The following is a 12,779-nucleotide window of genomic DNA, read 5'->3' as shown; positions in this document are numbered from 1 at the left end:
ACAACTTATTTCACTTCTTTAAACTCAGTTTTTTTTCACTGCTTAACAGTTAACATTGAAAATCAAGTCAACCACTCTACCAAACGGAACCTATTTTTATGTTTAAACAAAATAATAACACTAATAATAGCAGCCTATTTTTATGTTTAAACAAAATAGAAAATAAAATTCACTGCCATACATTGTAATTTATATCTGCAATTCCATACATCCGTCATGTCATACAAATATAAACAAATCTGATCGTCACATACAGATCTAAAATTTTCTCATACTTGAAACTCAAGAAAAATAAATTATATAAAATTATAATGTTTAAAATGCTATTCTGCAATTCTCAGACCGCTGTACGCTGAAATTTAAGCTGGTTATAAAGCTCAGTCAAGTCCATGGATAAAAAAAAAGGTAAAAAGAAAAGGCACAAAAAACTGCTCCCATTGTAGTCAGAATATAAAACCTTAACAACAGTACATGGCACTTGCCAATGAACACTTCACAGTGCATAATGTACACTTGGAACTTGTCATACCATATAATAAACCAGACCAATAAAAAAGACCCGGTTAACTTTTTTTAAGCACTATAGTCCTGGCTGTAGTATTTATCTTCTGAAAAATAAGCAGCAGTCACGATACTTCCTCCAAATTTCCTCCCACCAAGTGCATTTCTTGCATTAGCACAACCAGCAATATCAGCATATTCCAAAAACACCTGCCATAAAAACATTTAAGACGTTCTGTGATTATATCGAAGCACCCACACTTGAGATGCTGCAGGGACATCTTATCAGTTATGGTGGTTTCTCATCTTATCAAAGCACCCATATTTCAAGTGTGCTTAAGTGATTCCAACGAGCAATCAGCAGAACAAAGCAAAAGGCTGACCAATCCAACATAATTTATTTATTTTTGAATGGCAAACCTACAGAATTATAGCAATTTTATTCCAAAAACATCTGCTGACAAACTTAGAATGAAACAACCAAATGCCAGCAGTGTTCAAGATAGCAAATGACGATTCCAGAAGTCACCTAATGGCTAATACTTATATTGAAAACAAAAATATTGATGCAAGTGGGTAACTAACCTTTCCAACCCCTGGCAATTGTTGTCCATCAGAATTCGGTCGAGGAATAACAACACCCGCCAAATTTCCTAATCATAGCATCCAGGAGAAAGATAAAGGATGATTACTACTGATACAAGCACAGATAAGCGTGCATGTGAACACATGATGCATACAGATACTTATAAATTGCTTTGACAAAGTGCTCATCCGTGTGTGCGCGTGTGTGTGAGAGAGGGGGGGAGAGAATAAGATATTTGCATACCAAATTTGCTGCATTCTTCCTGCATGTCTTGTAATATTTCTTCGTACTCTTCATCATCCTTCAGTAAATCCTCAGTAACTGCCTAATACCACAAAAAAATAAAAATTATATCATAATCATTTGGATTCATGATCTAAAATCAAATATTAGAAGTTTAGAACCTAAAGGAACTGAGACATATTATAACCAAAAGGACCAGTCAAACTCAGTTTATGAGGCAAAAACTACCCACATCCAAAAAGACCAAGTACATTTCGTAAGGTTAGGTTGAAGAGTGGTAAGAGAAGGACTCGACAAAGGGTTCTACAGACAGAAGCACTCTACTCAGCAATATCTAATAATTTATACCTCCCTTTCGCTAGCGCTTTTCCATTACAAATCGAGGGCAACAGAAGATTATGAAAACCCTGAATAACCAAGATATACCTTGTAATTTCTTACTTTCATGAAATTCTTAATCATATTATCTTGGTAGCAAATTTCTTTTTAATATGTTCATGTATGGAGTACATCATACAACCTCACCTTCTTTGTTTTTTTAATTCACTTTCACACGTAACAAACTCTTTCAACTTTAAATTTTACTTTTTCTGTAACGTGGCACCAACTCGTTCTATAAAGAGCACTTGTACAATGCAGTTTTAGCAATACAAGGAGTATAGAAAAGGCTAGAACGATTCAGATTTACAATATACCAAAGGCCAATAGTACCTCAGATAAACATAAAACTTTAGTTGGAATTTCCGCATATGCTACTCCTAATGTTCCTACTCCAGGAAGCCCCATGCCACCAACTTGTAAAGCCATTTTCTGCAACCATAACTGTGTGTGAATCAAGTTGGATAAGATTATTATATATATATAGAGAGAGAGAGAGAGAGAAATACTAGATTGACAGGAGTTCACCTGCTCGGCAAAATGCTGCTGAACTTCAGCAAATTTATTTTCCTGTTGTTGTTTACCCTGCCCGCTGCTACAATTCAAAAGCAACAAATTTCTCTGTTATTTTGCATGGGCAAACGATGTTCAATCGCAATCAAACACCAGTATATAGAATTGTTGTTCAAATATTTTATTATTATTTTTTTAAGACAAGTGCACAAAGCGCAGTGTGTCTAAAGAGGGCAACTGTAACTAGCCTTACCTCACACTGAGAGGTATTCATATACTTAAAAGAGTGCTGAAGGTATTGCTATCACTTTATCCTCAATCTTTTTCTATCTTGTTGGCAATGCTGTAACTTTCTAAGCTTTTCATCTCTAAATAATTCCCAATTTGATGAAAGAATATTTCATGTACTGGTATTGCTCTTTCTGTTTAAAAATAATTTGTAATAGTATTGCTCTTTCTTTACTCTTCGTTTGTAAACAATTTTTGTTTTGGGTAAAGCAATCTCATTAGGCTTAAGGCTTCCCATCCTTGTCCTTAAAGTTAATATTAATGAAATCAGCAAGGCAAACAAAATAATTTGGCACATAGGGTATTAAGTTCTAAAATTACCAAAGATATTGTGTGCAAAAAAAAAACAAAAAACAATCATATCACACAATTGAGCCTCACTCTCCACTTATACAATTTCGTGAAGACCTTTGTAACGTCACTTTTGATAAGGTGCTAACCTGTCAGTAGCACGCCGAACAGTTAGAGTTTTGTCGCCCATTTTCAAGCCATTGAGGGAAGCACAAGCAATCTCTGTCATAGCTGGATCCTGAATTTTATGTAGATTAACTTAACAGGTTATAGATTGATGCAAAAGCTTCAGGTAGGTGAAAAGGAGAATGCAAAGTGATTGTTTGGCGACCAAATATGATTTATGTTGGAGGCCAATACATTTAATTGCTGAATTATTGCATACCACTTTAAAGAAATAAAATCAGCCTGATCTTATTACCTGATAGACACAGAAACCATAGCCTTTAGAGTTCCCCGTATCTCTATCCTTAACAAGGTCAAATCCACGAAGTGGACTGCAGTGAAATTAAGAACATAATATGAGAAAACCAGTGCTATGTAGTTTACTACTTGAAAAGAGTGAGATCAATCACCATAAATAACAAAAGATAAGCACGAACATTTGACATTCAAAAATAATTACACAGTTGTGGAACAAAGAATCTATGGCACAATATCATTGCATCTGACTGCAGATCAAAGTAAGACCATAGTTAAATTAATATGGCAAATTTCTAAAGCCCGTACCCGAAGGACTCAAGCAATTCTCTTATCTGGGATTCAGTAAAGTAGTACGGTACTCCACCGACAAAAATACGATCAGGCCCCTCTGTTCCACCAATCAGACTGTCAATCAAAAACATGTTAGCAAACCAAATCAAAAGGAATCTCTTCAACTCCACTGAGCAAATACCCTAATGGAGTTCTCCGCATGTGCATGCATGCGTATAATCAAATAACACAGATGCAACCATGATAAGTAACATTTGTTTAAGATATAATCAATCTCGACACATTTCATCATACAAAAACCAAGTGATTCAATTGATTCTGTAGAGAGAACCAAACAAATGAAGGCCGGACATCCAGCTAGTCCATACATGAGCATCAGAAAATAGCATTAAAAGAAAATAAAAGTAAAAGCAAAGCACTGAAACACAGGTCAATAATAGAGGTATGTGCTGAGAAGGAATGCTGCAACTCACATCATGTTAGCAATCACATTCTAGAGAAGGTATGCTGTAAGCCACATCATGTTAGCAATCATTCCTACAATCTTGCTCCAATAACTAGCTTATCTAGTTTTTATCATAAAATATAATATAAGTGCTCACTCAAAAATTACTTCCGATCAGCTTTGAATCCGTTGCAAAGCTTAAGGAATTACCGATATAATCTTGACCCACAAGTCTAAGGCAACATTCCAAAATTTAACACCCACGATGTCTTAGTTATTTCTGGTGGTTTCCATCACAATCAAGATCTATTGTTTTCATCACAATCACCATGGTTCTGTGCTTAGTGCAAAAGTTTCAAATGTCCACGAGACTACTGAAAACTGCTAGAGGAAAAATATCTCCAAATCTCAAGTGGCTCCTAATTTATATCTAAGAAGTCACCTCCGAGATGATTACCACAAGAGCCGATCAGACTTTCGCCAGGTAAGGAGGCAGCAGAGAAGACACTCTGGCACAGTTTTTTGATTATCTCAATTTGTTACTCCAGTTATTAGAGTTTCCGTGCAGCTGTGCTATCATATTTTCTTTAATATATATATATTTTTTATTTCTAATGATGTAAGTAACCCTATTATTCCATTGTATTTCTTCCAATTTACAACATTATGTATTTCAGAATAAACATAAAGGTTCCTATTATGTAATCAAAAATTGACGAGCCCCGACTCCCTCAGTTTTCCACATCTTCGTATAACTACCAAAGTACTAACACAGCATATTTATTGACAGAAAAATCCATGACAACTATCTGAAAAATCAATAAATGACACAAACCCTGGTGTAAGTCCAATAGCCGCTAAGTTCAAATGCGGGCTTGGTTGACTAGGACCAAGTCCTGTAGCTAATGCCGGATTGTAGTCTGAAGGCCTTCGCACCCTCACAGCAACCCCCTTGTAAGATTAAAGATGCTTGTCAAATAAGAAACCATTGAGTTGCTCAATGCATACTTCACCAGTTATGCAAAAACAAGCACTCTATGAAAGAATTGTTGCATCCACAAAAAATAGAGACAATAATTAAAAAAAGAAAGTTGAATATGAGGGGCAATTAATGATTCCAATGGCAGCTGTATATAGCATGTATGATAATGACCAAATCTAGCACACTATTTTTTTCCTTCTCTCTTGCCCAAAATTTTTAAACCAGACACTAAAAGCATCAAACTTGCCAATTATAAAGTTGAAATTATCAATCATGTACTCCGGCCAGAAATGAATGAATTCTTTTGATTGGAATTGGAATGCACATCATGTATGTGTTATCACATCGACAACAAATTAATGTGGTTACTGAGCAGAGTTTGGCAAAGATTTCCAGTAACAGGTCCAAATTGTAATTAGTATACAGAAAAAGGAAATATAATATCCAATCTAGAAGTGTATGTTTCACCATAAACAGAATAAAATTCTTGTCAGAAAATGAAATATACTGATTATTGATTGTCAAACAATTTGATCATAGAACCTCTACAAAAAAGAATAAGGCAAGGAGAGGCTTCATTCCCAAAAATAAGACGGAAATACATTAAAGCTTCTTTTAACACAGTGAGGTCAAAATGACTTTTTTTTTAATACAAAAAAAAGCAGAATTTTAAATGCCTTGTACACAGAATTTGACTAACAACAACAGCTAGGCTAGCACCTAGCAGCCTAGCAGCTCAACAAACAAATCAAATACAATGAAATGATATATATAAAAGTTTAGTATTCACATTTTAATCTGCCTGAAGATCAGCAAGAATCCCTCTTAACAAAAAAGATCAAGAACTAAACCCATGACTTATCAAATAAAAAGGCAGATAGATACTAAAATAGATACAGTAAATTGTTTTGTTAGTTATCAAATGATTACCATAACAATGATCCAGTAACAATATTCTGGTGGTACGGAGGCAGTTAAAAGAACTGGAAACTTGCATACCTCAAAAACAATACCATCCAATGCCATTGCATTACTTGCTTCTTCCACGGTTCTCATCTCCACGAATGCAAATTTCTTCTCATTGTTAATATACACATTAACTACCGCATCACCTAAAAGTTCTCAAAGTAAAATGATACATTAATGTTTAGTCCAACAAAATACAAGACCTCGTACAAATACATTGGCTCATTCAATCACCTGGACCAGCAGAATTTCCTCCTATTGCAGCCATTACACGGCTAAAGAATATAGCAATTGTCTGTGTCCAATAAACAAGAAGCCTTACTTTAGTGTACTAAAAAAAAAATAAAAGAACAAAAAATCTAACTGAAACATTCTACCCTGAAGAACCTATCTTACGGAGAGAGAATATTTCACAGATTCAAAAGATTGAGAATAAACATATATCAATATACCAGAAGTATGCTGATTTCACAAAATACATCAAGATCTATGGTTAAACCAACTAACTTTCTGATACTGCTAGCTCCCCATATAGGAGAGAACAAATTACTCAACATTAACGTACTCAAGGACACAAACAAAGGTATCTTTAACAAACCTTTCTTTTAACTCCTACTTGAATCGATAAAGTTAAACTCATTCAATCTTCGAGGAAGCTAAAAAGAACGGGGAAAAAACCACAGACAAAATGAGAGCAAAACCTGCTCATTAGCTAGAGGAGGAAGGCCACCGACATATACTCGCCTTGCATGCCTTGTAGCCTGTGGCAGAGACAAGGAAAATAAATATATGGTAAACCCATATGCAAAAATAATTTTACCGAGCAAACATAACAAGTATAAACATTATTATTTATTTACCTGCTGAGTCATGGCCTGGGCTGGCATCAAGGGTAGGGCTCCAAGCTATTATCCAACATAAAAAATTATCTTGTGTAATGCACACCACCAACAAAAAAATGTACAAATTAATAACCCAATAAGCCAACACAAAACACAAACCTGCGATGTTCCAAACTGTAACATGTTTTGTACCATTTCTGGAACAGTTTGAGAAGCAATTGGAAATTGTTCTGCATTATAAACAAAAAGGAAACAAGTGAAAATAGAGTGCAAGATGAATAAAGAACACCCTCAGCTATTTTTTAGCCCAAAAATTTTATAAAAAAAAAACAGTGAGAAGTCTACAACCATCTATCTCATCATAAAGCTAATAAAGAAGCCTCTTTCATACCTAAAAAATACCATTCAATTAATAATGTATGAAATGAATTCCATCACTGCAGAGGTAGGAAATATTTGTAGGTCTACCATATGGGAACTGTAGTCGCTTGAATTCGAACAAGATCCAGCTATTTGGTGCATGGTTCCTCGCTGAATTAACTCTAGACTGGTCAAGCTGATGGGTAGAACAGAGGGACATCTAGCCCAACGTTGCCTTCTTACCCAAATGACAAAGATAAAACACAAACCAACAACCACACAACAACCAAACAAGACAACAAGGGCTCTCAGTTGTACAGTAAAAGATTTGATAATAATTAAAGAAATGAATGCCATGACCATAAAAAAAAATTAGAGAAACAAAATGCTATGTCAAGGACAAGTGATTATGCAAAGCAATAAGAAGAAGAAAAATAATCGCAAACCTTGAACAGACGCAACAGGCAGCATAGACGCACCAGATGGTGCCACATCAAAACCACTCCGACGCTTGCTGTACATATTACAGTGTAACAAGATAATTACAAATATTTACCAAAAAAAGATTATTACAAATATCGTTAAATCAAAAAATGGTGCATTCTTATGTAAAATTTTATTATCAGAAAATTGGGAATTCAATACAATGTCATTTAAAATTGGTAGAGAGATAGCTGCATCATTATCCTCCTATCAAACTTCCAAAAAGACAAATTTCATTTCCAACTCAAGTTTGAAAAAATTAATAAGCATAAATTGCATATACACTAAGCAATTCTGTACCTTTTCCCATTAGAAGGTGATGTAGAACGTGATCTGTGCCGGTTTTCAGATCTATCCCTTGAAAGAGAACGTGATCTATGTCTTTGCCTTCTTCCTCTCCCTCGAACAAAATCACGACGTCTACAAAAATATCCATAAATAAGGAAAAAAGAAAACTATATTATAGGTTGAATTTTACATGCAAGGCAAAAACAAGTATCAACCATGAATCATAAATATCAGGCATTGTATGAAAGCATAGGCCTATATACTTGAATATGGAAGAACGAAATAGGATTTTGTGAAGGGCGACGGAAAAACAAGATTAATAAACTTTATACCGATGCATCATAGCCAAGGATGTGAAAGACAGTAAATAAATAAAGGCAATGAAGTGTATAGTAACCTGTAATTATCGCGTCGGTTCTCATAATCATCAAAATTGCGCCTAACTCTGTATTCCTTCACACTTCTACCATCGCGGTTCTCATGATGCCGGTCCAGTTCTCTGGTCCTTGACTGCCGATGATCTGATCCATAATACTTGTTCTGATATAATATGACGTAAGTAAACCATTTCTCTCACATAAATGTCCATACAAATACTCTAAAACTATGAGACTTGGAAACTAAACTCTCATAATTGATGGCACATGAAATAATAATCAAAAAGTAATAGTTGCAATCATAACAACATCAACATCATTAGTTCAAATTACAATGGTTAAGTCACACCTCTCGACGCATAAGGGGGCAATCAAATAACTTATTGCCATTTTTTGCAGCACAGCATACAAGTTCCTCACTTCACTGGATACTATTCAGTATCACATAACCATCATAATAATTTAAGCCTTCAACCGGACCAATATTTATTCTACAATTCCAACTTGGTTTTAACCCCAATCTAGTTCAAAATCTGTAATCGCACACCAAAACTCATGGAAATTACAAGGCACAACCACCTGTGCGCAGGGATGTAAACAAGGCGAGCCGAGCAGAGCTGGCCTACACTACTTTAGTTGTTCAATAAATCGATCGAGCTCCATCATTAAATATCTTCGAAAAAAATAAAGAGGAAAGGTACCTTGTGATGCGAGTCTCGAACACCGGAAGCATCAACATCAGCATCTCTTTTGTTTCGCCTAGAAGTATCTTCTAGGCCTTCGCGTTCACTTTCACCGCCTGAGCGGCTATCGTAATCAGACATTGCAGCTCCGAATTTGAAATCACCGTACCCAATCTGTAGAAATCCGATGAATTCGTCAGAATCGACACAAACTCAAAACTTTTCGCCTCTAGGCTTTTGGTCTATGTAATTGTTTCTGGGCCTTCCATTGTCCCTTATTGGTTCAGTTGGGCTTTGCGACGGAGATGTCCCAGACCAAAATGTGGCCTTGTAGCAGGCGGCCCAAAGTTTTGGTCTTTCACTCTTTTGAGTTCACTCCGAGGCTCCGAGCAAACGACGACTTTGATAGAAGGCAGCAATCGGTAAATGGGGCTGATACAATTTTAATCACTGATTAATATGACTCAATTCAATTCGGTTATCTATTTTCAAACATTTCAAATTGAGTGTCAAAATTTCAAATTTGTTCCAGTTTGCTCACCTTGAGATTCTAGACGTTTCGGGTAGTTAAATTACATATGTGGTATTAAAAATATATATATATATATATATATATATATATATATGTAACATTAAAAATATAAATATAAATCAATAAACACCTCTCTATTACTCTTTTAGCCCTTCTCAGTCTTTTAAAGGTGTCAAGATCACCGACTCCCTACACATGACCATCCAGACCGTTGTCCTCCTCACCACACTTGGTGTCGAGGTCTACTGGTGTTCCTGTAACATTTTCTCTACTCAGGACCACGCTGCTGCCGCCATTGACCGCGTTAGTGTTGCGGTCTTCGCCTGGAAGGGTGAGACTCTGCAAGAGTACTAGCGGTGCCCCGATCGCGCTTTTTGATTGGGGTCTTGGTGGTGGCCCTAACCTTATTGTCGATGATGGAGGTGATGCTACTCTCTTGATCCACGAGAGTGTCAAGGCTGAGGAGATCTATGAGAAGACATGGTAGTTTTCGACCCTGCCTCCTCTGACAATGTTGAGTTCCAGATTGTATTGATTATCATCAAAGATGGTGACACAGTGAAAGTATGGAGGATTTACAAGCGTAAACCCTAAAAACAATAAGATATGAAATCCACCAAAAAAAAATGAGAAAACTCTCAATATTTGATTGTTTAAAAATGTCAAAAACTGAAAAGGTCTCAAAAAAATGAGGCTCATTTAAACGTCTAACCCTAGGAAACTAGAGTTTATACCAGAAAATACAAAAATACCCCTAAAATACTACTCAACGAAAAAAAAAAAAACTATCTATCACCAATTTTCTTCTTCATCTTATGTCGATCCAAGTACTCCTCGAACACTTCCGAGAGATGTTTTGCGTCAGTCTCCTCCACTTCGAAGGAACTCACCCCTAAGTTATCTTCAGGATAGAGCACCTCATCTCCATGGAGCTCATGTGAATCAACAACATTAAAATTATTAGCGATACCCATGGACTCAAGTAAATCAATTAGACAAGCATTATCATTAATCTGCTTCAATACCTTGTACGAGCCATACTTCCTTAGCTTCAACTTGTTGTATATGTCCACTGGAAACCTTCCTTCCTTATGAGCACCATCACAAAGTCTCATTCTTGGAACATTTTGAACCGCTTATGCTTATCCACAGCAGCCTTATACTTGGCATTTGTATTATCAAGCTTCTTTTTAATCACTCTACCCAAATAACTACTACATTTTCAATCCTATTCTCAACCGTTACAAACACCATGTCCCTTGGGAGCTTCACAAGATCAACTACAAAATTAGGTGCAGTAGTATAAACAACAGAGAATGGGGAACTACCAATAGAACTATGAATGACACTATTATAGGCAAACTCTGCTTAAGGCAGCGCATAATCCCATTGCTTCGGTTTATCACCGCAAATGCTTCTAACCAGGTTGCCAAGGATTATGTTCGTGACTTTTGTTTGTCCATCAATTCAAGGGTGGGAAGTATTACTTCGATTTAATTTGGTCTCAAACATCTTCCACAAAGTAATCCAGAAATGGCTTAAGAACTTTGTGTCACGATATGATGTGATAGAAGTAGGATTCTTATTATTACCACATATTCCTACTAGGCCACCTCTCCTATGTGATGTTTGGAAAACAAAAGCTTGGATTTTTTTTACTTTTGAGTGGTTCATCTTTTGTCATTTTTTATGAACCCTAGTTTCATGTTTTTTTCCTCGTCTGCGTATAGCGATTGCTGATTCTTTTGAAGTCCTTGGTTTACCTAAACTTGGAAGGATATTGCTATTTTATGGACTAGAAACCTTAAGAAATATAGTTTTAGTTCTCTTCTCCTTGCTTGCTATTATTATTCATTGACATATGGACATTGTCAGTTGTCACTCTATTGTCAGAGCATCATGTAGGTTGCGGAAGAAATCAATTGTCAACTCGAGATATTATTCCGCATCATTGATTAGAGTTTTTAATGCATGATTAATGATAACTATATGCCAGGAAATTGGGAAATGAAATTTTTTTCAAATCTATAAAACATTGGTCATCCTTTATTACAAAATCAATGATATTGTTAATTATTATTCTCGAACATAGTTGGGGAAAAGATCGTCAATGTTTGTCTTTGTCTTCTCTAGAAAACAATCATCTTAGTTGATTTAATTAGAAGCTTTGGTAGATGGAAATTATAAACACCAATTAGGGATATAAATTTTAAAAGCCACAAAACCATCCATACCGGAGGAATAATATATGTATGTTTGCATATAATTTTGTTTGAATGGACTAATATACAGATTTTTTAAGGTGTTGAAAGATTGGGAAATCTTGAAAGAGACAAGGCATTTATATGAATGCATACGGTTTAAGTGTTGAACTTGAATGACAAGGTAGATAGGGATATAATAGAATGATCGTTATGATGTTTGGTGGCTGGGTTGGATCCACCACTTCTATATATACTTCTTTATCTCTACCTCTTCTTCAAAGTCTCCTTTTGATACCCACCAACCTAATCAGTACTGTGTCCCTATTCTTTGCCCACGTACACCGTCTGTTTCATGCTAATTTTACTACGTTGGAACTCCATTGATAGTCACTTCTTGTCACAAACGAAACTTCATAAGATGTTAATTCCAAGAGTTTGTCGTTAAAAATCATAAAAGAAAACGGTTGGGGTGAAAGATTCTTTTTTGTGTTACCTCATATTTCTCCTATGTTAACATATATAGATAATTTCAGTTCCTAACCATCTACAACGCATTTTTCTGGAGGACAATATCTCGTAGTAACTCCGCAATTAAGCGTGCTTTTGGTATGAGTGACTTTCTGGGAAGGCAAAATTGTGCGAGTCCGATGTATCCACGGGAACTGGACAACCCAAAATGGACAATATTATTCATGTGCATTGGGCTGGAATAAATTCTAATATTCTCCAATAGCTGAATGTAAGAGTATAACTAATTTTAAAAAAATGAAGTTCATTGTTTTTTTTTCCTTCATTAATTTCTTATTTTATATTAGATGTTATTCTTTCTAGTGTCAAAATGTGGGTTGTTGATTGAGGAAACAATGTTATCTTCTCCATTTTATTTATTTGTTACTTATTAGTTGGTCTAGATGTGGAGCTACAATCATTAATGTTTAATATCTTTAAAACAGAGATGGATAAAATTATGAATTTGGCTCCAACTCTATTATTGGAAAGTTAGATTTGATTATTGTTTGAAAATCTCAGAGTCCATAATGCATTTATCATGTTTGTGATCCTCAAAGATTCTATAATTATTGTCTTTTTTGTTAAAATTTATT

General features: G+C 35.4%; 1 protein-coding gene across 5 annotated transcripts; it reads right to left on the bottom strand.

The window, feature by feature from the left end:
- Positions 1-282: 282 nt before the first annotated feature.
- LOC119989483 (splicing factor U2af large subunit A-like) lies at positions 283-9,188 on the bottom strand. Of its 5 annotated transcripts, none has more exons than XM_038835041.1 (18): positions 8,959-9,188; positions 8,278-8,420; positions 7,893-8,012; positions 7,556-7,623; positions 6,909-6,979; positions 6,768-6,812; positions 6,609-6,668; positions 6,142-6,202; positions 5,941-6,053; positions 4,795-4,910; positions 3,530-3,628; positions 3,222-3,297; positions 2,950-3,038; positions 2,237-2,303; positions 2,042-2,152; positions 1,331-1,412; positions 1,087-1,154; positions 283-711 (listed from the first exon to the last, which is right to left on the bottom strand). In XM_038835041.1, exons 1-18 carry the CDS (start codon positions 9,079-9,081, stop codon positions 574-576), a joined length of 1,650 nt encoding a protein of 549 aa, XP_038690969.1. In that variant the 5' UTR covers positions 9,082-9,188; the 3' UTR covers positions 283-573. The 5 variants fall into 5 exon arrangements, with proteins under 5 accessions (XP_038690969.1, XP_038690970.1, XP_038690972.1 ...); XM_038835042.1 differs by having other exon boundaries at positions 2,237-2,300; XM_038835044.1 differs by having other exon boundaries at positions 2,042-2,140; positions 8,959-9,187.
- Positions 9,189-12,779: the final 3,591 nt, after the last annotated feature.

The sequence above is a fragment of the Tripterygium wilfordii genome, chromosome 21 (assembly GCF_013401445.1).
Source record: "Tripterygium wilfordii isolate XIE 37 chromosome 21, ASM1340144v1, whole genome shotgun sequence".
NCBI lineage: Eukaryota > Viridiplantae > Streptophyta > Magnoliopsida > Celastrales > Celastraceae > Tripterygium > Tripterygium wilfordii.
The sequence above is the reverse complement of the archived record's forward strand: the minus strand, read 5'-3'. Positions and strand labels throughout refer to the sequence as shown.